Source organism: Acanthochromis polyacanthus, chromosome 13 (assembly GCF_021347895.1).
Source record: "Acanthochromis polyacanthus isolate Apoly-LR-REF ecotype Palm Island chromosome 13, KAUST_Apoly_ChrSc, whole genome shotgun sequence".
NCBI lineage: Eukaryota > Metazoa > Chordata > Actinopteri > Pomacentridae > Acanthochromis > Acanthochromis polyacanthus.
The window spans coordinates 38,011,320-38,038,448 of NC_067125.1; the positions used below are offsets into that span (position 1 = coordinate 38,011,320).

The 27,129-nt window shown below is 42.4% G+C and overlaps 3 protein-coding genes across 6 annotated transcripts in view; 2 read left to right on the top strand and 1 right to left on the bottom strand.

Annotated features, from left to right (window-relative positions):
* Positions 1-18,745, top strand: part of grik4 (glutamate receptor, ionotropic, kainate 4) — a 337,318-nt gene extending 318,573 nt beyond the window's left edge. For 2 of the 4 annotated variants that reach the window (XM_051958364.1, XM_051958363.1), the window contains 7 exons: positions 7,783-7,892; positions 8,881-9,054; positions 9,491-9,656; positions 10,342-10,567; positions 11,475-11,603; positions 11,690-11,808; positions 13,883-18,745. In XM_051958364.1, the coding sequence (XP_051814324.1) occupies positions 7,783-7,892; positions 8,881-9,054; positions 9,491-9,656; positions 10,342-10,567; positions 11,475-11,603; positions 11,690-11,808; positions 13,883-14,272 (1,314 nt within the window). In that variant the 3' untranslated portion in view covers positions 14,273-18,745. The other 2 variants (XM_051958365.1, XM_051958366.1) reach the window with 2 other exon arrangements.
* Positions 18,746-20,468: 1,723 nt separating this feature from the next.
* Positions 20,469-25,833, bottom strand: ccdc153 (coiled-coil domain containing 153). The gene is made up of 7 exons (XM_051958305.1): positions 25,819-25,833; positions 25,676-25,733; positions 25,531-25,599; positions 23,891-24,010; positions 23,572-23,664; positions 23,364-23,494; positions 20,469-21,040 (listed from the first exon to the last, which is right to left on the bottom strand). Exons 1-7 carry the CDS (start codon positions 25,831-25,833, stop codon positions 20,912-20,914), a joined length of 615 nt encoding a protein of 204 aa, XP_051814265.1. The 3' UTR covers positions 20,469-20,911.
* Positions 25,834-25,931: 98 nt separating this feature from the next.
* Positions 25,932-27,129, top strand: part of cbl (Cbl proto-oncogene, E3 ubiquitin protein ligase) — a 38,847-nt gene continuing 37,649 nt past the window's right edge. The window contains exon 1 of the mRNA XM_022200961.2: positions 25,932-27,020. Within this exon, the coding sequence (XP_022056653.1) occupies positions 26,874-27,020 (147 nt within the window). The 5' untranslated portion in view covers positions 25,932-26,873. The remainder of the gene's footprint in view (positions 27,021-27,129) is intronic.

Consider the following 27,129-nt stretch of genomic DNA (forward strand, 5'->3'; position numbering starts at 1 on the left):
CACTCTCCCCTCTGGTCTGGAGAGTCTCTCTCTCATAGCCTGTTGAAATCCTTCTGCAACTTCTCTTCCTTTGCACTCTATCGCCCTCTTTCACCTCTCGGCTACTCCTTTTCCTCTTCATCTGTGTGTTTTCATGTTATACTCTTCTTGCTTTGCTCCTATAACCTATACTTTTCTGCTTCTTCATCTGTCCTCTTCTCTCCCTGCAGTGTCAACTTTTCATCAGTGTCCGGTTCTTTTCACTTCTTCTGTGGCCACCCCTTTTCTTCCTGCTGTTGCCCTCCGTTCTGCCAGCACCACATGCCGTCTATTTTTTTGTTTGTTTTATATATAGTGTGAACTTCCTGATGAATGGCGCAGTTTCACAGTTGTTTTCTGCTTGCTCTCTGATTGCATTTTGCCGTCTTACTCACACTATCAATGCCCTCCATGTTCCACAGAGCGCAAGCCCAAGCAAGAAACAGTGAAACAACAGCAGTGCAGGTGGAAATGAGCCAGTGTTTGCAGAGTCAGTGGCCCATTAATCATCAGTCCTCCCCCAAAACCCAAGGTGACACAGCGGGGCCCAGTATGACACTGGACACAGTCCGCACCGAGGTGTTCTGGCGCCTGCGCAAGCTAACATTAGTGTAGAATCCCAGAAGGGCGTTTACTCACACTCCCAGTCCATCGTGCTGCTGTCCCCACTCCCTGTAAGCCTCCCTCCTTCTCACCATCCCATAGTTTGTGCACAGTACCAATAGGTGTAGCAGTGAGGGACTCAATTAAGTGCCAACAGTTGGGGAGAATCAATCGATGCTCGCAGTAGGTGCAGTGTTAAATGGGCTGCCGGACAGCGTATGACCTCTGAAGTGGGAAGCAGGCAGGCGGGTGGCAGCCTGAGGAGATGATGTGAAGCTGGCATCCTGCAGGGCTGGTACACTATGTCCAAGAGTTGAATTAGCACAGGCTTGACCCAAATTCCTGGTTAAGAGGTCAATAAGAGAGATATATAGAAAGCAGTTGTTACGAAGATAAGGTGTTTGAAGTGTTTGAAGAGTTAGAGAGAAAAGATGGCAGTAAAAGACAAGGGGGATTATAGACAGGTATCCTCTGTCATTGTCTCCCTCTCCTTCTCTCTTTCTCTGTCCCTCATTTCCTCATGCTCTCTTAACTTTCCCTTTGCCTCTTGGCATTTTCTTAGGTCGGATTCAGAGCAGTCCCTCAGCATGCTCTAAAATTCGATATTTGAATTTCTGTGACTGCACTTGTTTAGTTCTAATCCACTGACTATTGATCTGAGGCACAGTGATTTCTACAAGGGGGTCTGCTGCTTATTTCAAACTTTAAATGAAAATTTCAGTCTGATCAATAACAATGGCGAATGCAATAAAATAAAGCTGCCTGTTGGGTATTAATTACCCTCAGACTATTGGCCATTTAATCTCCATTTCTCCTCTTTGTCAGTATGCATGTCTTTCTATCTCTCTCTCTCTCACAAACACTGTTTTTCTCTTTTATTGTTGCTATTGCTGTTTATTCCTTTTGTCTTGTCATTTATTTATTTTTATTAAGGATATGACTCTTATCCACCGTCTGATTAATGCAGAGAATTGTTCTTGCGACAGTAAATAGTATAAGGCCTAATCTTGTTGTGGTGAAACTGCTCATGTGTATTACAAAGCTGTTTCAAACTTTTGTAGATATGGCCACCTTTGAGACAAATTCAGACCAAAGGCAGCAGAACAAAATAAATACATTTCCTGTTTGAAACTGCAAAACACAGGGAGCAGATCTGAACTACAGCTCCACTGCTTCCTCTACGGTGAAAACTGCCAACTGTCATCGTCAAGCTTTCTGTGGAGTGTTGAGAACAGCAGTAAATCACAGCACTTAATTACCCGTTGCATGATTTTGCGTTGGTGTGTTACGCTGCACAAAGACAGGGGACCTGATTCTCTGGAGGGGACCACTGTTACCTTGTCTGCTTCTTCTGTTGTGTGATTTCTGGGGCACTGACTCTGCAGAAAAAAAAACCTATAGGAACAAATCTCACACAGCTTGCATCTCGTCTGCAGACGACAAGCACTACCTGTCTAAGTTTTTCAGCTGTCTCGCCTGGTTGTTTGGTGTCTAGTTCTGTATATTTTGGTACTATATGCAGCCATAAGATGGTGTTTGTTACTTAGTGTGATGCATGACAAGCATGTGGTTTGAGGCTATATATATAAAACTGATTTGCTTTCATACACTTATCAAAGAGCAACCAGTGCTGTATGTGTCACTGCTGGCCAAAATCAGACATCAGAGTTACGAACCCAGACACTACCTAAAGCTACTGTCAACCTCATCTCATAAAAAAGCCTTCCCCTCCCATTACATTCATCATTTGTACTACAAAAAAACAGCTGTATCTCAAGATCCCAGCACTCTGAGGTACTTTATGTCTGCGCCAATTCCATCATTTAAACATCTCCATTAATTTGGGGACTGTGCGACAAAGAAAGCGGAGTTTTTTTTCTGTGTGTATAAGAGAAAGAGAGAGTGGTGCTTAATTAGACATAGGAGTTAATTAGGGGTGTGTGGAAGCTGTGTCAGATTGAGCAGCTGCCCTGAGGGTAGAGCGTGACATAACGAGCTTTATTGACTCTCTGGCCACACACGTCTTCGTAGAAAATTGCACAAACACGTGCTGCCGAGCGCGTGTAGACACACACCCACACAGTTTCACACTTCACATACAGTACAACGACACCCTACAGTAACACGCAGCCGCACACGTGTACAAATCACCCAGACGTAAAGCCAGACAACCTGGTGAGCCCAGGAGGCAGCAAGATGTTGTTCTGAATACGACCCTGTGACCTCTGCCAAATCAACAGCTCTCCACAGATTGCCCCTGCGGCCATCTCAACAGCCGTAACAGCTGACAGCATCTGCTCTGACACAATTAGAAATGTGAACGCTATCATAGAGCACAGAATAAAAGACAGATGGTAGGGAGACACAGGGAGGGACAGGAAGAAAGACAACATAAAAGAGAATGAGCAAGGAAACGGGTAGAAAGAGAAGCAGCTGAGGTGAAGGGAGGACGGAGAAATGAGAGCAGAGAAGCGAGCAGGAGAGTGCGAGAGTTGAAATGACAATGGGAAGTCTCCTTCACTGAGTCAGTATTCAGGCAGGCAGCCTCAGGGGGCAACTGTGTGGTATGAATACCAAGAGGCAGGATGACTAGGTGAAATCCTTGACTGGATAACCTCACCAGCTCCTTCAGCCACCCTCCTGGCATGAAGGCAATCCCCCTGAGAGGGACGAAGGGGGAGGAGGAGAGGGAATGGAGTAAGGGACAGTGGGAAGTTGAGAGACAAGGGCAGCGCAAGGTAAAATGAATGAGCTCTTCATCTGCAAGATAAGAAGAGGAAGGGACATACCCATACTGTAATAGGCAGCAATTCTTTGCAATTTTATTTGTTGAGATGAACTCGTAAAAGCAGGCCATAAAGGATGCTTCACCCCCTGTGCCGCGTCTGCATTCTTTAATATTCTTTGACCTGCCTCACGGCCTCTTGTCATCTTAACATGATGATAAACCATTGATATAACCTCTAATAAAAGTAATTTAAACATGGCAGCCAATGTTTAGGTTGGGAAACATTGAGTATTATGTTGCTATAGTGTACACTCCGATTGCATAATCACATTTGGTGCTTATTGAAACGAGTTTGCTCTTACTATCTAATTCATGCACCCAGGCAGCTATTAGTTTGGTCATTATGTCATTGTTTTAGAGTATTCTGGCTCTTCCAAATGTTTACAGTATCTCCCATTAAACATTAACGACAAGATGAGCTCCGGTTGCTGTGTTTTCCCCATCCAGCAGTCGCCTACCTTCTGCCTCTGTGCTCAGCAGCGATGCTCCATGCGCACCGGGTTGCCCGAGCACGTACCGTACCGGCCCTGCTGCAGATGACTGACAGCATAGACAGCTGCTGACAAGATTTGAAACACAGGCACACACACAAACACAAAGCTGCTGACAGTCTGTCTTGCACACACAGACTCACCTTCCAAAATAAAGAGAGAGCAGACCACCTGTCTGAGATCACTGTTTAAACAGTAATCCCAGGCCATTTGGATAGACTTGGAGGTATTTCTTTTTTATTAAAATGCTCTTTCAAGTCAGTGCAACAGCCACTGTATCACCGATAATTAATGAATTACACCATAAAAGAAAAACATGTAAAAGCAGTGAAAACAGTGCATTAAAAAAACTGATAAAGAACAGTGACTATATTTACCTTGAATACAGTGCCTAGCAGTTATTTAACAGTTAGAGCTCTTCTCTAGCCAGGTAATTACTATAATTTAATGAAAAATGAACAGAAAGAGAAAATTCTCAACTTCACAATAGTTACTACTTGAAATGACAAATAATTCAAGCTTGCACATCATCAAGAATAACAACAAAATACTGTCAATACTTGAGAGTTTGTTGGAAAAATGAAGAAATAAAGCTGTAAGTTAACATGAGAGAATCCCTTTAGAACAGTGTTACCATAAAATACCTGAGAAAAATCAGTTGAAAATTAATTTCTATTTGTTTACATTGTTGTTATTTTCTTTTATGGGTAACATGTCAATCAATAGTTTTTGGAGTGATTTTTCTTGCTATTATCTGTGATTCAACAAAACAGGAAAAACAACGATCAATTGTTCAAAAATCCAAAATGTGACTGTTTACTGAATACACTCTGTATTTGCACATTTGCTTCAGCAGGGCACTTAATTTTATGTGAACTTGGGAAGCTTTGGCAAAGCAACTTAAAATCTGCACTGATTGATTTTTTCTGGATGCACAACTACAAACCCATCGCTGACATATTGCCGCCTTAGGGCTAGCATGCTAGAAAACGGTTGCCTATTTGCGCATTCAGCAGATACAGAGAGCCACAGTAGCATCTCTTGACTTGTTCTTTCCTGCAGCCTTTTAAATTCTGTGCTGTGTTCACCAGACATCCACTAACTTTGTGTGTCTGCTGGGAGTGGAGTGGAAATTGGGCCGGTAAGAGTGAGAGTAAAACTAAAACAGCAAAGTGGCCACCATAAAATCAAATCAATTGGCTGAAAGCATCAAGGCTCACTTTAGAATAAGAGGTGGTACTGATTATCTGTTGGTTTTTCAACATGAGCAGCTTTTTTCACTTTGTCATTTTTTCCATTGTTAGTGTAAAATGCTTGTCAGAGCAGCTTTTGAAAACATTAAATTACATCAGACATCATAGACAACAATGATCCTGTTTTTAGTTGTCACAAGATGATCATTGCAGACAGTTTCATTAGTCTGTTCTTTCTAACATTCAGTTTGTCCTGCAAAAACAAACGTTTCCAGAGAAAATATCCTGACATATTTGGGAAGTCTGTGCACAGATATTGAACAAATTTTGTGCAGTTGCCATCTAGCTGGATCCCTGTGCTCATTAGTGTGTCTGCTGCAGCCTCGCCATGGCTAATTTGCCCTTCGACTCATGCAAACTTTGTCTCTGAGTACGAAAGCAAATATACTACAACTCAAAAGTCAAGATTTCTGAGCAGCACAACTCCCACTGTTTTCCTGTTGTCCTTGTACTCTTCGTCTCTTCCTGCCTTCCTCTCTGTCTCTATTTCTGAGTTGCTCTCCTGCACCTTCACTTCTTTCTCCACCATCTGTTGTTAGCATGGGAGTCCCGGGTGTCTGCAGCTCTCTTCATCTTAATAATAGCACCTTGGTGGAAACTTAAGATGTGGGCAAGCGGGGCGAGCAGTTCACAAAGCGCTGGTTCAGCATGCGCCACACCAGACCAGCAAACAGGAGGATTCATGTCAGCACATAATGCTGTTACCCGAGTCATGCCAACTAGAAGCACCTTGGCCGTGATACTCACTTTACATCGAGCACTCTACCTCTGAGAATGCCACTGTGTGTTTGAGCTCTGTGCTGTTCTATTTTCAGGCAGCTATTATCATCATCATCATCATAAGCAATTACATGCTATAGATAGACTGACATATCTTCTGACTGGCAGGCTGATTTGAATCTTGCTATAAAAAAAAAATTCCTCTGAATCTCACTTTCTTCTGCTGCTTTCTGCACCACTCCTACTTTACCCAGTCGGGCTAATATGCAAGTGATTACAGACGCATTAATGAATTCTCATCTCTGCACAAGTCTAAATGGGGATTCGTTTATCATAACAAATGCCCACCAAAATAATTTCACCCTCTTTGCCTCAAATTAAATTTTGCAGGGCCTCGGTAATGTATTACTGCAGTGTTTTGGCATGCGTGAGGTCTCCCAGGAGTACCTAATTGAGTATTTTTTTTGCATAAAAGTGATTTGGGCTTGTTCAGGTTGGCTCCACGCTGCTGCCTGTTGACGCAGAAATAGACGATAAGGAATTCCTCTACGGCTGAGCGTGTTCTTCTCATAACAACACTTGGACAGTTGTTTGATCACCTCCGCTATCTGACTGTCCTGTTGGCCCCTGACAGCCACCTTCATTTCATCGTCATGAACAGATGGTGGACGTGCATGTGTGTGTAAATGGATAATATTCTCTTGCTGACGCTCAGTCAAACCGGCCATGAGCCGAACATGAACGCAAGAAATATGTCAAAACATAAACACAAATATAAATAGGCGCGCACAATCATTCTGACACTGGTTCATCAGTGATTGGTTTCATTTAGAGGACAATAGCTGTTGGTGCTCGGCAATGAAACCTTAGGAATTAGGCCCTATATTCCCATTGGTCCACTGGCTGCCAACCTTATTTTAGCCACTTTATCTCCCGCTTGCCAGTCCAAAATGATACATAGCTGTTTCGACACTGCTAGCCTTTTTTGTTCAAGCCAAAGCTATTAATCTTTTTTATTCTTATTCTCCGAGCTGGGACATTGCACTCCCAGTCTTACTGCAAGTCAACTATAGGTCACAAAAATGAATTTCTATTTAATGTAGCTGTAATGGTTTAGGTCATTACTTGACCTTTCTCTACTGCATGCAACCGTGCAGAGAATGCTAACAGTAACTGTTGTTGGTTTTTTTTTCTATTTTAATCATTTTGACCTCTAATTATTTTGTGTGATTGGACATAATGCCGTATTTAATACAGAGTTATGTAAAAGCGTCATAAATACCAATTAACGGGAAACAGTCGTCAGTTTTTATCGGTATTTTTTTGTTTTGTTTATATTTAGTTGTTTTTTTAGCGCCCAAATCTGGGAAATAAAACCCCTTATCTGCGGTGTTGTATCAGTACACAGCCCTGTGCCACTCTGTTGACAATTCATGGGAGATTGAGTTTGTGCTTCATACAGTGTTGATCTGAGTGTTTACATGCAAATGAGATTCATATAATTGCAGTGCTATCAGTTTAGGACAGGGAAATCTATGCATATCACATTACAATCCCTTTATTTACAGTCACAGTCACCTTTTTCATCATCTCCAAATTACACAGGCAGCAGTAAATGTTGGTTAACGCAGACCAAATTGGACTGGGGCAAAGGAATCAACACGAAATTCAGCAACATTTTGTGTTTTAATTAATCTTGGCGCTGACTATATGGAGCTGATGGTAGGAACCTGTTTTCTCGCATGCTATTTAGTTCAGTATCACCTTTACAAGCAACCTCTTACCTCGTCCTTCAACAAATGCCCCTGTTGGACTGGCTTGTGTGATTTGAACATGGTATCAAATGGTTACTTGGTCTGAGGAAGCTTTAATGGTTTCAACTCTGTGCTGTGTGCGTGTTGTGTTTCAGGGACGGAGGCCAGGCTACTTCTCCTTCCTGGATCCCTTCTCCCCTGGTGTCTGGCTCTTCATGCTTCTGGCCTACTTGGCTGTCAGCTGCGTCCTCTTTCTGGTAGCCAGGTAAAAGAGAGAATCCGAAAAACACAGCCTGCACAGATCTGAGAGAGAGAGAGAGAAGAGTGAGAGACAAACAAAGGTGTTGGGTACAGAGAGTGAGAACACGAAAATATTTGTTTGGGGGGTATACAGAGGAGGAAACAGGTGTCTGCGCTCTCGCTTTCCTTCGGTCTCTGCAGTTGATCTTCCACATCACAGTGAAAGAGACGTTCTCCTCCCACTGATGGGTCTCCAGCATCACAGTGCCACCTGCTGCTCAGGGAGGGAACTAGTAAAACTTCTGCTGCACATCAGTATAGTAATATTACTAAGTAACACTGCAATGCAAACATGCAAATTGAAGTCCACTGACCAGGAAGTGTATTTGGTCTCCCAAGATTGTTGTATAGGTGGTATGTAGTGCACCGTATATATATGAACAACATTTGTAGAATAGTCAGTAGAAAAGTCCCTGTGATCTGATCATGGCAGTTAAGTGATTTGTAATATGTGCACTGTTAGTTTTGCTTGTGTTTCCTTAGAAGAAGATTCCTTTGTGGAAAATATGTTCAATTTCCATGTTCTTTACAGTCTTACTTTGTGTTGTGCAACTTTTTTCTGTTCATTTTCAAGACAGAGACAAATGAATTGTTGCCTCAATCCAGCATATAAAAGAGTTGTTGCACGACTTTAGCTTCATGCAGCAACACTCAAACACACCAATTACACCGACTGTACCCCCACTGTTAAAGTAGGCAGCACTTGGGGAGTGAAAAGCAGGTTGGTTCTCTCTCTAGAGAGCCAAGGTGACTTTGCACTCAGTTGAGTGTTAGAGTTTGTTTGGCTCCTTGTCCCTCACTCCACTTTCTGTCTCCAGTTCTCTCGCTTCCTGCTGTCTCTTGAGTTTTGCTCTTGTTTGAATACTAAATCCCACTTTTATTCCTGCTGTTTTTGGCCAAAGGTCCCTCCTGACTCCCTCTGTTGTCTCATCCTGTTGTCTCGTTCTCCCCAGATTGACACCTTACGAGTGGTACAATCCCCACCCTTGTCTAAAGGGCCGCTGTAACCTGCTGATCAACCAGTACTCACTGGGCAACAGTTTCTGGTTCCCTGTTGGAGGTTTCATGCAGCAAGGATCCACCATTGCTCCTAGAGCTCTGTCCACGCGTTGCGTCAGTGGAGTGTGGTTAGTGTTTGCACACAGACAAATGCATTTGCATGTTTTCAGCTTTCACATCCACAATCAGTTCTGTCATGCCATGGAATGCATTTCATCTTTTATGTGATCTTGAAGCTTCATTCCAGATTTGCAGATCATCAGCATTCAAGACAAGTGACCAGTGATGATTTTTGTCCATGCGTTCATCTCTGTATGTCTACCTTTACAGTTAAAACTTCATCTAAACCCACCATTGTCACCTTTCTCCATACACACCCACTCATTCATCCATCCACCACAGTATCCACTGAAAACCCTGTCGTGTCTCCTCCACTCAGGTGCGCAGTTATTTTAATCCTCCCACACTTTCACCCAGATAATCTATCTTCATACATCCCCTTGCTCATTTACATACATTTATAGGTGAACACATATGTTCCTGTCCTCTCCCTCTCCTGCACAGGTGGGCCTTCACATTAATCATCATCTCATCCTACACTGCCAACCTGGCTGCCTTCCTAACAGTCCAGAGGATGGAGGTGCCGATAGAGTCGGTGGACGACCTGGCGGATCAGACGGCGATAGAGTACGGCACCATGCACGGAGGATCCACAATGACCTTCTTCCAGGTCAGCGGGTGCACACATCACTGTTTATGATCCATTGTTTTTTCTCTTAAATCTTAGGTCACACATTCACATAAACACATGTCAGAGCTTGTTACAATCAGTGGGCCATCAGTGATGTTATCCTTTTCATCACCTCACTGTCCTTCCTGTCTTCCACCTCTAACTACGAGTTTTATCTGCTTCCTGTCTGTTCTTTGCCACAACCATTCAATATCCTTCTCCTCAGGGAGATGGGACGCTGTCCAGGTCCCACGCTATCCTCTTTCATCTTCTCAAGATTTGACCTCAGAGAGAACGAAACAGACAGTGAGAAACAGAGAATGAGGGTGTTACAGGGGGAGAGAGACAGTGAAGGATGATATTGGGGAAAGGGAAGAGAGACATTGGCCTTGTATTCCTTGGCGCTTTTACATCCACTGGACCTTGAATAACTCAAAGAAGACAGACCAAGAGAAAGTAGAAGACAGTTTGGGGTGTTAAGTGAAGTGTCTGTTCTGATCTGCAGCTATTCTACTTGGAAAATGTCTGCTAAAGAAACAGCATCCCTTTAATCTGAATAAATCGATCTAGAAAATGAAGAACAAATGAATGCTAGTGCAAACCTCAAAAGTGGGGAGTACGTATCTGCAACTTTTATTGATTATCTGCCACATCTATCTGTATCTGTTTCTTGATCGGCGTGCAGAACTCTCGCTATCAGACCTACCAGCGTATGTGGAACTTCATGCACTCAAAGCAGCCCAGCGTGTTTGTGAAGAGCACAGAGGAAGGAATCGCTCGCGTCCTCAACTCTAACTATGCCTACTTGCTGGAGAGCACCATGAACGAGTACTACCGCCAGAGGAACTGCAACCTGACGCAGATCGGAGGACTGCTGGACACTAAGGGCTACGGCATCGGCATGCCACTGGGTGAGTGAAGAACTATAGGTGGAGGGCCAGAGGGAGGTAAGGAGAATTTATGGGAGAATTTAACTCAGGCACTTTGGAGATCCGATGGGTGTAACATCCTAAGACAGAAGATGGGTTTATTAGCGAAGTGGAAGCGGGGAAAAGTTTGCTGTAAAATAGAGCTTGTGGTTTCACTTAAATGCACTGTATAATTCATAGTGAAGCTAGGAAAGAGGAATGAAGAGCAGCGGCATTAGTCGGAGGATACGCCATAAACGTCACATTGGAGAGTTAAATTGAAAAGCAAAGCCCCAGCAAAGCCAAACTATTAGCTGTATCATGGGGCAAAATGATGCAAAAAGGGAGAAACTAAAAGAGACTTACTGCAGGACTTTAATAGAGCAGCGGTTTCCATGCTGTGATGGGGGAAGTTAGGACAAGAGAAAAGGAATCTGAAATATTGTTCCACTTGAATGTGAAAGTGTTTCTGTACGACTGGCTTGCTGCTCTGAGAGTAGAAACACAGGGTTTACTTACACTTTGATCTGAGGTTGAGTCAAACTGCAGACAGGGGGAAAAACACACCTTTAAAGTAAACAAGATTAATTTGAATCCCTTTGATGTTTAAAGGATATAAACCAATTCTTTAGTGGATGATATTTCATACTCCATACTGTGATGTGGCCGTACAACTCTGCAAAATCATTGTAAACCCTTTAATCTTATCTTTGAAGACTGCTTTTTGTTGAAAAAAAAGTGATGGAGTGACATAAATCCACATTTAGCAAAGCAAATCACAGGGAGAAGTTTTGAAAATGTGACTTGATGTGACAAATAAGCATGCTGGCGCTGGGAGCACGTGGGTGTTTCACTGTGACTATGCCATTAGAAAAAAAATTGTCAACTTTTCCCTCTCCCTTCCTTCCAGGGTCAGTGTACCGTGATGAGTTTGACCTCGCCATCCTGAAACTGCAGGAGGACAATCGTTTGGAGATCCTCAAGAGGAAGTGGTGGGATGGTGGCAAGTGTCCAAAAGAAGAGGACCACCGCGCCAAAGGTTTGTCTCCACCTAATCCTCATCTTGTTTGATCATCAATCGCGCATTTTGTCCATTTTCCCTCATGTCTCCTGGCGTCTCTCCAGGTCTGGGCATGGAGAACATCGGCGGTATCTTCGTGGTGCTGGTGTGTGGCCTGCTGGTGGCTATCTTCATGGCAGTGCTGGAGTTTGTCTGGATGTTAAGGCAGGCGCCAGGAAATGAGGTGAGAGAGGGCTATCTAACCTGCATCTGCTTTGTCTCCCTCTCCCCTCCCTGGCACCTTCCCCCCGCGGAGCAGCTAGGTTTTCCCACAGTGCTCAGCTTTGACAGGAATGTAGCAGAGGTCTTCTTCCTTCTCTGGGTTCCACTTGCCTTCCTCCATACAGCCTTTAAGACATAATCAGCACAAAGCAAAGATATACCTCACTTTTATCTCTCAGAGTACATAAATATATGGTCTATGTTTTATTTAGAACAGTGAAAAATTCAAACATACTAGGGTACTTTAAGACGTTCTCAGTCTCACCACAAAACGTCACAAGAGAAAGATCGATCTTCTGGTTACATTATTTTTCAACATAGTCTCTTATACCTTAATGCTCTGATGCTCAAGCTTCACTGTACCTTTGTGGATGAAGTAACATTTTGAGGCTCCAGATACTTCTCAGCAGCGTGGGTGGCTTCATCATCAGTCTGAAAATGGCGACTACCCAAGTACCATTTTAGTTTGAGAAGTTTTCTCACCCCAGGTTGGGCGAGTGAGGTTCACGGAGCACAGACACATTTCGCTGCTTCTGTCACCTGTGCTGTGTGGACAGACACATTGCCCTGGAGTAACAGCACGTTAGCCCATAGCTTTCCTTTTCTTTTTTCTTTAACTGCTTCAAACATTAGATTTTCTGTGGACAGTGATATACGGCTTTATAGAATACAGTTATGCCCCAAAATGGGAGTTACACCCCTTGTTTTCAGGTGAGGCTGAGAGCTTTATAAAGTACCTTTGGGTACTGTATAGTGCACAGAACATACTTAATAATGTACTTAAAATATAATATAATCTCAAATGTAGCTATATCTGACTGGTTGTGGGTGCTGCCAGGAATCATTTGCTCATAACTACAGTTTATTCTTTGCCTTAATCCAGTCGCCTGCCTATTTACAAGATGCCTGGCATATTCACACGTCTGCACTCCAAATCCATTTGTCAGAGACCAGAATTCATTCACTCCGTCAGAGGATGAATGATGGACAGTAATGGACTAATTGTGGCAGACAACCATAGTACTGGACTACAACCAGATGTGGGAAGCAGAAGGAAAGATTTACTTCATTTAGAGCAAGAAACAGTTACAAGTCTTTTTTCAAGATGAAAAGTTTAAAGTAGTTTACTGTGACAATGTCTTATTATTATAATCCTAAAAAAAACTGTATGAATGACAAATACAAATTATATAAGTATATAATCATATAGATTTCAATGTAGCTGCATCTGGAGTAAGAAGAAAGCAAGATGAGAAGTGTGTTAAGTGTCCAGATATGCTGCTCTCTGGAGCATTTTTATCAGGAAAAGGCCAGGCTAGTGTCAGTGAGCACCATTATTTCCAAAAAATGGTTGAGTAATCAGAGAAAGATGTGCATGTAGTGATCTCATTACTGCTGGTGTGATTCTTCTCAAAGATACTTGACAACTGTCTGGCCTCCACACTGTGATTTTAATTCAATAAACATTCAGAATGTGAAAGTCAAAAACCAACTCATGTGATTTCTTCTTTTTGAGCAGCACAGACTGAAGTTTCACTCTAACTTGTGCACCCTGTGTGTGTTTTTGTGTGTATATATGTGTGTGTATGTGTGTATTTATACCTGTGCACATCCGTATAGTCACCGTGCGTATGTGCAGCCTGTGTGGATTGATAATTAGCTTCTCCCGTCTTATGTTTGAGCTGTGGTACCATGTCTGAGATTGTAATTATTTGAGTTTATGTTCTGTATATATACCCAGTGGAGCGCTTGATCATCAGTCCAGGAGATAAAATGTGTGTGTATATGAGAAGTATGTTTAATGTTCCATATGTACTTTATGTGTTGTTATTTTTACTGCTGGTTTATTCACTCTGCATCAGCCATTTCTCTGCTGTCCCCACTATTCACTGATTATATAACCATGACATGTGTCTGCGATGTCCATCAGTCTGTCCTGATCAAGTCAGTCAGTGAGTTGTCTGGCCTCTCTCCCTCTCTCTCCCTCTCTTATCCCCCTCTGCCCTATCTTTTTCTTCCTGTGTGTGTGCTTGCAGCAGTCGGTTTGTGAGGAGATGCTGCGGGAGCTCCAGGGGATTGTTCTGTGTCGCGACAGCCTGCAGGTGAGGCGTCGGCGGTCTGCGTCGATGCTGCGGCCGCGGCCCTTACCCTTGGAGGAGCGTCGGGCGCGAGCCGCCGCCGTCAGCCTCAGCAATGGCAAACTGTGCGGGGGCACCGGACTGCCTGAACCCCTCTCCCACAGACTGGCGCAGGAGGCTGCCCTGGTCGCCAGGGGGTGCAGTCACATCCGCATTTGCCCGGAATGCCGACGTTTCCAGGGACTGAGGATGCGTCCTGCAGGGGCCACCGGAGCCCTGCCGTCTCCCACACACAGTGAGGAGAGCATAGAGTGGGACAAGACCACAAATAGCAGTGAACCTGAATAACGCCCAGCAATTCCAGAAGGACTGACTTCCCCAGCAGCCGCCTCCCTTCTTTCCAGGGATCAAAGATTGTGTGGTATTTTGAACCAGGCCATTCAGAGCTTGTTCTTAAAGGGCAGGACAATGCTGTGGACTTTGTTTTACCCCAGAGGCAACAGCCAGCAGTCAGTTTTTGGATATCCTTGGGTGAAATTTTTCCTTGGTCATAGGAAAAACTGATGAGTCTGTCTCGTTGTGGTCTGTCCCTGTTGGCCCTCTGTACCGTGTAAAACAGGACGGACACAAACAGCTATGGGGCATTTGTACTATGCAGTATTTTCAGTCATTTATCATTGTGCTGTTTCTTTTTCCTTTTTAAATTATTTCTGTCCTCTGTTGGATTATCAGTACTGAATATTGTTATTCTATTGTTGGGAAGGAAAAAAAAACTTTAAACAAGTTCCTTTTTTATCTGACAATTTACTGTATGAACGTATATTGCCTCTGAAGAGCTTCAAAGATGAACAGACTAATGCAAGGTCATCCTTCAAATCCTTTTATTTTGAAAGTGCCAAAAACCATAAGTATTATCTTGTGGCTGAAGAAAGCACCACGGCCTTGAGAAGACAACAAATTCAACTGAACCAAGAAAACAAACATACAGACTTCTTTTATAGTAGTGATATTCTATTAAAAAAATGTTTTAATTGTTGGTATCTCTGAAAGACAGCGATGCATGTCCAGAGGTGTTGGCAGGTGCTCATTGCTGAAGTGGCAGCTGAACTGAAAGAAGGATTTTCCATTTTGAATACCTGCTTATACACATGATGGCTACACACACACACAAACGCAGTTCCACTTAATTCCCTTTTCTTTCGTGTCTTGGCGTTACTTTCTTCTCCAGCCATCCTCCATATTTAGCACATTTGTTGTCCCATCACCTTTATAATCTCTCACTTAAAATAGATACATAGTCTTGTGCACTGTAAAAGTCTTTTTCTCGTGGTCACGTATTCAGGACTGATTCCAATTTCATGATTACAAGCCTGCGTATGAATGAAACCCAGCGTATATTAGAACCAACCAAAAACATATAGTCTCTGGTAAAGTAAAGGGATTTTTCTTTCAGCAGTTGGCTTGGGTTCTTTTAAATGTCAAGACAGTTAAACTTTTATTGAATGTGATGTTTTACGCACTGCTTTGAGGAGTATTTCAGTTCAGATCAGCCTAGCTACGCTCTGACATTTTCATACTTTTATTTTTACAAAACCTCAACCCAAACTTGGAATATATTAATTCTATATTCAGAAGAAACAGAGTTTTAATGCAGACTGACACAGAAAAAGGCTCAACAATGGTTTAGTCAGTCTTTTTTCCGTTCCATTTCACTGCAGCATTTGAAGTTAGTATAATCTAATAATTTAAAGTTAAAATGAAACTTTACTTTTCAATGACTGCTTGAAATAATTCAATTTGGTTGTATTTATTGAGAAAGCCGCTGTCTTGATTTGCATATCAGCTATACCTCCAGGAGTGAAACAGTGACAGCAAACCACCAGCAGCAGGATTTTCAAAATCCAGTTACTTTGTGTGTTGACTGCAGAGACACATGACTATCTGTTTTCGTGCTGGTGTTACTGTATGATAGTCTGACTGTTGCACAGTGAGAAACAGTGGTCACCCACTTCTCTACACTGCTTCTCGCTTATCTCTGATGTGTTCATCATTTTAAATCTGCCCATCAGGTTCTGTCAATCACCGTCTCTCAGAACTAGGCCACCATCTCAACGCAGCTCCAAGGTCTCGCTGCAGTCTCTCTTGTACTTTTATTAGCCAACTTCACTTTCTGTCTCCATCATTTTTCACCCCGCAGGTTGTCATGGTTAGAAATTCCCAGAATTTGCTCTTTTCATTACGGGTGATTGTTTCGAGGAGACGTCCATCATGTTGATCGATGCTTAAGTGTGTTTACATAAAATCAAGAAGAAATAACACATAATTTTTTATTTAGACACGCTTGTGTGTGTGCTGTCACACTGTCAGTTGTGGTTAAATCATTCTATTGTTTATTTTACCATTCCATATGCACAGTAACATTTTCCTCAACTGACTCTGTGTTTTTCAGTCATCGCCAATGCATCTAATCCTTCAGTATTGTTGATCCATGGGACGTGTGTAAATAGAGTGTGATCGACAGGGTTCACAGTAATGGTCTGAAGTGTTGTTTTTACAAAAGTCATTTGATGTTGATTGTGTTAATAGAGCAGAGAGGTGCACACTTACATGTGTTCATATGGGAACATTTATCGCTCATGCAGCACGAACACATTCACAGACAGTGAGCATAAAAACAGTCTTCACGGACCATTAATGTAAACTATCTACATTTCTTTATATAATAACTTGTTAAAGTCAAATTGCCTAGCAAATAGCAAAAGAAAAAAAAAGGCCCACATTCCATTACTGTTTTATAAAAGAAGTTTCTATCCATTTGCCAAATGTCACTAAGAAACTCATGAGAGTTTGAAGGCGCTCGCTGCTCTCAATGCTAACCTATTAAACACTGAAAACATTTACAGGGGTGCTAAATCAAGCGTAGTTGGAATGAGATTGCCAATTACCTTGAAGGCATGAAGAGCAGTAGAGTAAGAATTAAAACAAATCCCTCAGAAACACTGGCCGACCTTCTCTGGGAGACCACTGAGGGAGATGGCAGGGTTTGGCTGCTATATTTTATATGCTTTATTTTCTTATGTTGACATTTTTATTCCATTATAAATACATTTCTTATTACAACCTCCGTTCTGTGGGCTTTTCTGGTTTTGTCCTCTCTTTACTCTGATGTATTTGACCTTCTCAGCTGTTTAGATCTGTCATGCTAAATAGCTTCTGAGTGCACTTTGTTATTTCAAGTTTTTTATTATTCAAGTGGGAGAGATATTCAGACGGTGCACCTGTTTTGTTGTGACATGTTCGCATTTGGGGAAGTTGTATGAGGATGTATGGTTTTCTGGCTGAGGAAACATTATTGTTGAGTGAACCAGAAGGATCCGATGCATCTACCTCTTGTTTTCTCTCCCATAAACTGAATTAGCATCTGCACACTTGGAAATCCTTTGAACAGCTGAGAATTTGTGTGGGCAGGAAGTCTACGGGAGGCTAATGAGTTTAACAACTCACTCATGTGCTATATAAGCATCTACTCACCCGTAGTCCATCTATCACTGTGATTTTCTGTGGATATTTCTGTCCCCTCAGGATAGTGAGTGAACACCACACAACACCCGGCGTCTGATTTACAGTTTAATTCACACTTCATCTCTCTCTCTCCTCTCTGAGTGCCTGTCTCACAATCGTACCACTGCAGCATTACAGATGACAAGTGTTTTTTTTCAGTGTGTCACTGAGCTTCATGTCACCGTGCATATCCCCAGCAAACACACACACACACACACACACACACTTGCCTGCGTAAGTCTTAAAGCGCAAACACGCAAACACTCACCCCCACCTGTAAGTCACTCCCGTGTCAAGTTTATTTCATTGTGCTCATGCTTCTCCTTCTGCCTCTGGTGCTCCAGGTCCATAAATTAAGTGCATCTCTACCCACCACTGCCTAGCTGCTGTTGGATTTATGGAGCCCATGATGAGCATTGAGTGCCTGCAGAGGTGTGTGAAAATCTGCTTCACTCCTCGAGCTTAACCAGTTGTAGCACATAGCAATACCAATTTACTCGTGGTTCATTATTATTTTTGCAAGGATTTAGGAGTTATAGTGTAGTGAGTTTGATGCATTTCACTTCGCCAGCAGCTCACATCCCATGTACCTGAGGAGGGAGGGTGTTTTTGTTTCCCAAATCTGCCCATTCCATGTGTTTTTTTCTTTTCTTTTTTTGTTGCTGGCATAAAATGTATAACCTCACAAGCTCTGTGTCTAGTTTTAGGAGACCAAAACATTAAACCTGAGATATTTAGAAATCTTTCAAACATTGTGGGTTCGTAACTCACCCTGCAGTCAGTGTGATTTTATTGTTTTTCTAACAGAAATTGTTGAATCTGTTCATCGCATTTGTCACAAGATTGCATCCCTTTGTGAAACACAACCTTTGTGTTCTACGACAGATCATTTCTCAAGGTTAACATCATACAGTGTATACATCCACCTCATAACAGCCACTAATGAGCTCTGGATCTGAGGACGCCAAATGTAAGACGTAACCAACTAGGAGTGGAAACTACCGAATTCACAGCAAGACTGGTGCACATTTTAAGTGAGAGCTTTCCTATTGATTTACTGGCAATTAATTGCAAAAAAGTTTCTTCTTGTTGTTGTTGTGTGCTCAAAGAAAAGGTATTCAGAGTGCAAGAATTCTCTACAAGGTGAGAAGCTGTCAAGGCTGTTATACAGCCTTTTGTTCACTGATGGCTGTTGAACATATTGACCAAAACATCTTGACATTGTTTGTCTTTCAGAGAAATAAAATGGAGCTTCATTTATGTTGCCTCACTTTTCATTCCTGCCTTGATCGATAGCTTACAGATCAGGAAGCATCAATTACCTGGTTGTGCATGTGTGTGTCTGTGTGTGTGTGGGCAGGTGATTTAGAATAAGTGTTTCCATGTATATGTGCCTCTATGAACAATGGCAGTGTTGGCATCTTGATTCATCCACTGGAGGCCGTTTTGTTGCATCATTACACAAAAGCTAGACAGACAGCCAAGTACATTTCCACTGGAAGTGTTGCAGCCAGCACTCTTTCTCAATTATTCACCAAGAAAACGAAAGCAGCCAGTTTTTATCGTAGAAATCAGTCAACTGGCTGCCTCGTAAGAAAACCACATCAGATATTTTTTTACAGATAGAAAAGTCACAAAACACAGTGCTGTTGAATGTCGGCTGCATTGTTGGAGTTTGTTGACCTTGGATTAAAGTTCCAAAGACTGAAGGAAACATCAGTCACTTTACATAATGACTGCACCTTTTACAGAGCTTCATCTGTCTCTGAGCTTCGATGACAGAGTTCAAATTAGAATTTGTTCATTAATCATGTTCACCTTAAGGATATGTTAACTAGTATTGTGCTATATGTGACATTTTATACTTCTGTGTTTGATAGGGAGATGTCATACAGATACTTTTGATACCTAAATTACATTTAACTCTTAGTACGTTTTTGCTTTTTCTGTACTGGTACTTTTACTTTAAACAGTCAGGTTGTAGGTATCAGTCAATCTCTTACCTCACCCTCACATTCCAGATATGGAGGAGAAACTATTGTTGTGGTAAAAATGTTGAAAACACCAAAGGTCCTCTCCATAGTCAGTGTTTGGTTTGTCCAATCTGGGCTACATGGTGTTGCAACACGAGCTCTGAGACTGAGTCCTCAAAGGGCTCATTCGAAGGTAATAAAAACTCAACAATTCTTATTTTCAGTTGATTATACACTAATGAAAACAATTACGAAAAACTAGATTTCATTTCTATCAATAGATCTCCCCAAAATTCCCACCCGCTGGACCTTTGGGTTCTCCGTTTATCCATCACTGACTACCATGTGGTGTATTTATAGTAACTTTTCCCAAATTTTACTGTAAGGCACACTGCTAGTGAATCATTTTTCTGTTCCCCTCTGTGCTTATCTCATTTTAAGTGGCTGCAGTCAACCCCATTAAACTCTAAACAAACAGAAACACATACCCTCTGAAGGCAACAACTCGGTGTGGTTTGAGGAGAAAATATTGGTTTTCTGATAAAGGCCTCTTGAGTTCCTGTGTTAATTGGTCGTTAGAGCACAGAATTATCTTAATCCCTGAGTAAATGATTCATTACCCTGCAGATGAGAGGCTAAAAAAACTGCACTGGGCCATGAAAAAGATGCACAAATGACAGGCTTGGAAGTAAAATCTGTTTATCTTGCTCCCCGCGGGGGAAGTCAGGTTTTATTGATGCTGGCCAGCTAAATCATATTTCCTGCATCATTAACTGTTATTTTGCCTTTCTCTTGTTATTTTCTATTGTTAGTCTGTTTCATATTGAACATTACTTTGAGATTACTTTTTATATTTATTCATGGCCACTTTTACCTTTTGCTTTCTTGTCTGTTGGCCTCCAAAACACAGCCAGAGAAAGCCGTATCTACATTGTCACCTTTACTAGCATGCTCCCCTGCTAACAGACAGTATTATTTTACACTATTTCATTCACTTCAGACCACGTTAGTGTAGTCCTCACATGCTTTTATTTAACTTTTAAATATTTCATTACATAAACAACCAATTACACTATGTATCGAAACATATAAAACAGAGAACACACACTGTAGAAGCAGCTGGGTATCATTGGGTATTCTGACTGCAAACTCCCGACCATAAACAGTCATTTGCTACATCTAGTGGGCATTACATGACATTACAGACACTACATGATGAACTACTGCATATATGCACAGGTAACTAAACTGATTTAGTTCTCTGACTGTAAAATATATAATGACAGCATCCATCCATGTGTTAGGCATATCAAAACGGTGGGCTGCAAATTGATGCTGCTGCAGAGTTCACTTTCAGTTGAGCCAAAACCTCAAGCAGCAGTTTGACAGAATAGAGTGAAGTTGTAGAAACAACTTCAAACAAGTGCGTCTCACTGAGAAGAACTTTTTTTTTTTAAATGTCCAGTGCTTTCAGGCCAAATTCAGCTAGCAGCTCCTTGTAGTTTTGATGAAGCGCTGTACTTTTGTCCTCCCATCCCCGTCGTGCCACAGACAGCTGGGATGTCAGGCTGTCGAGAGTCTCCTGCAGGAAAACATCAGTAAAATTAAAATGCAAGCTAAGATTTTCCCTTTAACTCACCCAGTTGTCTAACCTGATATCTCTCCCTCCTCCCCTCTTCTTCTTAACCACTTATATCTCTGATGAGTTTCAGGAGTGAGCTGATGGAGAGGAGGCTTAATTAGATTCTGTGTCATGCTGGGGAAGAGAGAAATAATGTTAATTGCATATTAAAATGCTATCTCTACAATCGCTGGATGATCCCTCTAACAGGGCTCCAGGCTCGACCACTTACGTTTGAAGATCTGAGCCCTGAAAATTTGCATTCACTGCCAGTTGGGCTGCACCTATAAAAGGTCAACAGTGACCCCATTCCTCATTCATTACACCCTAATGGAAAATTCTGCTTTTTAGTTCTCGAGTCTTAATGTCCTGCTTTTCAGTAATTATCTGCACCTTGTATTGAATTGTCTGTTTTCATTTCCATGAGTATCATAAACTTGCACACTGTGTTGACTGCTCTACAATAGACAATGCAATCCTATGACAGGTGAAGGCCTTCCTGCGCTTCATTTGCATCATTTATATGGCTTCTCATTTTATTTTTAAAGACTACCTTTATTGCAGGTTACCGTTTAAACCCAACCACATTGGTACACGCATGAGTAGGTTCCTTTTGTCTTTCGATAACAACATTATAGCGGCATAAAATAACCTAAAGTTATAATTATTAGGCATCGATAGGCAAAGTAGCTAAAAACAAGATTCATGCAGGAAAACAAGCAAAACCCAAGAGGGGAAAATGTGTATAAAACAAATAAGTAAACATATATATCAGCTGCCACTGTTACAGGATTAATATTGTCAATCATTCATCCCACACCTTCCCTTTAAATATGCCAACATCAATCTATTCCTCAATAAACACTCTCTTCTATCCTGCAATCTTGAATCTTAGCTTCAAATCAGGGCTCTTGGTTAGCTCTCTCAGCCACATCCCAAAAGGATCAGACTTCTATATTCGCAAAATTCACTTTGTAACTCACACAGTGCTCACACATACCGACCTTTTCTCACTACTAGATTCAGAACAGTGTCACTCCAGAATGGCCACAAGTGAGTCAGGCTGCTGTTGCTTATCAAATGCTTGTGAGTGGAAATCAAACACAGAGGTCCAGGATGAGTGGAGGCTGGCTCATGTCCGAATGTGCTTGTAATGGTGCCAGCTTGAGTTTACATTTGTTGCACTGCGCTGATAAACCAGAGCACGTCTTGTTTGCTCTTACTTTTAAATAGTGCAACCTGTATTACTTGAAATTGTGTCAGATTGTGTTGAGCATTTACTGAGCACTCATGAATAATCCTAACACGTTCCCCCTTTGGCTTCTCATTTTTACTGAATTTTTCATTTGTGCTGGCCAGACCGTTTTGGCATTCTGCGGCTCTGCAAAGCTACACAGTCCTGAAAAATTATAAGAGAACCAACTTTTAATTTTCACCTTTGCACTGGTTTCAAACTACCTGCATTTGGCAGTTTGTTAACGGCTCAGGAAACTCTCAGCATGCTCTCAGCAAGTGATGTTGGTTTGTATAATGTCTTTAACCTGAAGGTTAATTGCACAGAACTGTGACACTAAAACTTAAAAAATCCCCTTCGTGTGAGGAGCTGAACAGACGGGATGCTGATTACAACACTGAACCCGTGTTTATCGTACCAGGTATAATATGTAGCTATCTTTGTGTTTGACACATACTTTGGATTAAATGGAGCCAACCTGTTAAAGCCCTGCTGAGGTCTTAAAGCACACGTATATAATTATAGTATTTCTGACAGTTTTTATTAGAACTGTCTCATTATTCTACAACCAAAAAGTTTTGAAATCACATAAATTTGAAAGTTTCTCTAACCATATAAAAAGTCTTCACATGATAACCTTTACCATGTAACTGCTTCTTCTATCATCTTATACCAAGTTATCTGCTCAGAAAAAAGACATCCAGTAACTAAAGCCCGACTGTCGCTAAAGGCACAGAGCTCACACAAGGTCGACTGTGCTGCACCAATCTGTCACACTTCCGTGATTTCATTGCAAAACATTCCCAGATACAGGCCTAACCATTATGTAGAAGTGCTAATCCCTGTCCATCACTTCTGCAGAACAAAAACAGAGATCAGGTTCGCATGAGGTTTGATCTAAGGAAAATAGCAAACCTCATGAGGTCACCACAGAAAAATGGATGAGCAATGAGGTTAGTGCTTTCTGAATGGGATGGCACATATCTGACCAGGATTTAAAGATGTAGTTTGTATTGTCTTTAATTTGAATTGTCTGATGTTGGAACTCGCAATCAGGATCTTCTCATAATCTGTTTCCAGGTTGTCCAGCTTGTGTTGAAGACCTACAATGATGGCGTCCTTCTCCTGCTCCACTTGCTCACGCTTCTGTTTCTCTTTGCTCAGTTCTTCTTGACTCAAGACTGGACAAGCACATACAGACAGGTCACCACTTTTAATTGGATTCAAGTACAGAGTTTAAAATTAGCTTTAGGCGTACCAAGTTCTTCCTTTAGCTGGCTCGCCTCCTTCTCAGGCCTCTCCACCTTGCTGGTCAGCTCTGTCTGCATGGTTTTGTATTGGCGACTGAGGTCTGGAGTGACAGTCATGTCAACTATGTCAGACTTCATTGCAGATTTGCTTCGTAAGTTTAATGCATCAATCAGCTTAAGCACTCAGCTAATTAGACTTTTTGTTCCTCAAAAATTACCCTAACCTTGGCAAATGTGCCCCTTGTCCTCCCTCCTGAAGGGATTCACACTTTGCTCAGGTTAATAAAAGAGTGATTCATTTTTGATTCCTGCCTCGTCTGTACGTACCGGAGCTGACGTCCCTGTGGTCTTGTCTCTCGTGCTGCAGCTTCTGTTCCATGTCTCTCACACGACTCCTCAGGTCGATTCTGTCAGCCTGGACCTTTCTTACCGACTCGCACTGTAAGGCTGTGATTAATCACAGGAGCACATGCATGCATGAGCGCACAGACCTGGGGGAGATTGTTGTTCTTAAGCAGGAGTGGCAATAACTCAATTATAGTCCGTTGTTATTCATAAAACCTGCCTGAAGTTCAGTTAAGCTTTAACATATGAGCGATGATTTACTGTTGTAACCGGAACACATTGTGCTTGTCGAGCTTCCACTGGTGTGTGAATATTTGGTTACTTTACTTTTGTGGCAGCAAAACTACACCAAAGTCAAAATACTTCATTCTAAATCCTGCAGTTAAAGTTAAAGGACTGAAGGAGAAACATGGCCCCTACTTTTACTGAATAAATATGTGTAAGCTACATTTTACTGTTGCAGCTGGTAGAGGTGAAGCTAAAATGTGACCTATAAGAATACATCTAACCGATCACATTGTGTGCACCTGAATGGTGACTGTGGCTGTCGAGAATTATGTTCATGTCTGAAATGTAGCGAAATAGAAGCAGGAAGTAACTGCACTTCTGACTTCTGACTACTTTAATCAGTAACATATGACTTAATGGTGTTCTGTGCGTGCCATATGCAGTAACAGTAACACAACTACGCAAAGAGCTTCAATAAAAAGCAACTGAACTTCTTTTTTTGTTCTTTAAAAACATTTCAACTCTCATCCAAGTAGCTTCTTCAACTCTAATTGACTAATTGAGAGTCCCAAGTATATTATATTACCACCCTGAACACCACCAAAATGGCCCATTAACACTCCAAGACTTGCATGCATTGAGGAATTAGTCAAGGTGTTAGTGGTGGTGAAACTTTATGGGGAAAACATCTCAAGACTGCATTATAAGTACCTAATAAGTGGTGTCATCCAGGAGTCACTATACATGCCACAGAACCCCTAATGAGACAGTTAGACCTGAAAAAGCTTCCTTAAGAGCTATAGTGTTCAGTTGCCTTTTACTGAGAATCTACACAGTAAACTCCATAATCATATAAATTCAGATTACAAATGGAAACTGAGCAAATATATTTAGATTTCTCTTTTCTTGTAGTTCCTGGTTTCAGAGCACACTCAGACAGGCAATTTAAAGAAATAGAAAACGGTGGAGTTGCGAGTATTCAATTATTGAATTTGTCAATCGAAAGAGAATTAACCACCAACTAACATTTAGAAAATTCAGCAGCTGTAAAGGCACATATTAAGAAATAAAGCCAAACGCTTCTTTGTATTTGGTTTCTCAAATGAGTAAATTTGCTTCACTGTGGGCTCTTGGTTGAACATAATAAGCCATTTTAAGACACTACCTCAGGCATCTTTTTACTTCATTCAACCTTTTAATAGATTAAAGGAGTAATGACAAAAAACTAGCTGCAGCCTTAGAACACTTAAAGCTCTGATTTTTGCACTTTTAACTTAAATAAGAGCCACCTTCAGTTTGACCCTGTAAGTAAGAGGAGATACAGTAGTTTGTCCTAATTATAAATTAAAGCCTGTCCTGCATTACTCATGAGAGAACTGAACTTAAAAGCTCACTGATGTGATCCTGCAGGACGGCTATATCCAGAACACTGCGCCTGTACTTCTCTTCCAAGTCATTTTCACCTGCAACAAGGCAATAATGCTTTTAAGAAATGCACATCAAAAGAATGTGGAATTATCTCATATGCAAAGTTAAATTTTTCTGCAGTTTTCTTCTTCGGAGTCTTTTTAGTCTTTTTCTTTGGAGGCATGTTTGGCTGTTGTAAGGCTAAAACTATTACACGCAAATGAGGCCTACACTAACTTTATGAGGATGAGTCCTTGTTGCTGGGCACTTGTTGCTGGGTAGGTTGCCATGACACCCACTGTCCAGCTAAATTGATAGCTGACTGACTTTACTAGCAGCCAATCACAACTGCACTGTAGTGTGGACAGCTCACGCACACAGGCCGTGTCATTGGACCCTTGTGTTTAGTGGGACATGTCAAAGCGTCCTTTGTCGTCAGGGGAGACCAGGGTCCGCGGCGCGAGAATCCAGGGCTGCATTCAGCATCTCTTCAGCGTTTTATGAATGCTGCAAAAGGCCGAGGCGCGCACATTCATGCTTCGTGAACGCGCACTGAGAAGGCGTGGAGTTCGGGTTTGTGAGGGGGGTGAACGGAAGGGGACGTACAGGAAAGGAAAGGGCCGCACATACACGTCACGGGGGGAAATAGACAAATGCTGGGCAATGTTTAATTCCCACAATTATTTATTCACCTCCGTTCCCGTGTGCGTGAAGCTTCCACAGGTTTCGGTGTGACTTCGTGTCCTCGGTGAGTAGCTCCGTGTCGTCAACCCGCAGAGGAGCGCTGACATTGTCACAGCCGTTGAACTTCCCGTCAGGCACACAGCCGAAAAGAGCCGCTGCTGCTGCTGATAAAAAAAAAAAGAGGAACGACGTCGGGGTTGTCAAGAGGAGGACACTCGAGTCAACAAGGCGTCTGGTCAGAGAAACGGTGCCTTTGTTCTCCAGCTGAGGGCGAGCAGAGACAGGTCTGCTGCTCCGCTAATTAGCCTGCGTGGGTCCCTGCAGAGAGACGGAGCAGCGCAGCTAGCTGCAGCACAGCGACCTGCGCAGGGTGTGAGTTGGGCTCGTTTTATCCACAATTAGTGACATTTGTCTGGCAAACTGACGTTAGCTTTACTGATGGGAGCCTTTATCCGATAGTCCTCCCTCCCTCCGTCTACCCCCCGTCGGACCCTGGCTTGGATCCGCCAGTCGGGCGCTGTCCTCGCAGGGGGGTACCGGATCACCACCGCCCGGCCCTGCTAACTCCAGGCGGCGGTTCGGTCCCCCTGACCCCTGCCCTGCCTCGCCTGTCTGCCGCTCTGGCCGCCCCTATCCGAGCCCGAACATGGCAGGGAACCTGAAGAAAGGCGGTGGGCTCATCGGAATGATGAAGGATGCCTTCCAGCCACACCATCACCACCTCCACTCCCATCACCAGCCCGGGGCCGTGGACAAAAAGACGGTGGAGAAATGCTGGAAACTGATGGACAAGGTTTGTATTGATCAACGTTAACAAGTCGTGAAGTTACGCATTGGACGCCCTGGGCGACAGATAGCTAACCGCAGCTAACTAGCGATAAGCTAGCTAATCTTCTGCTGCT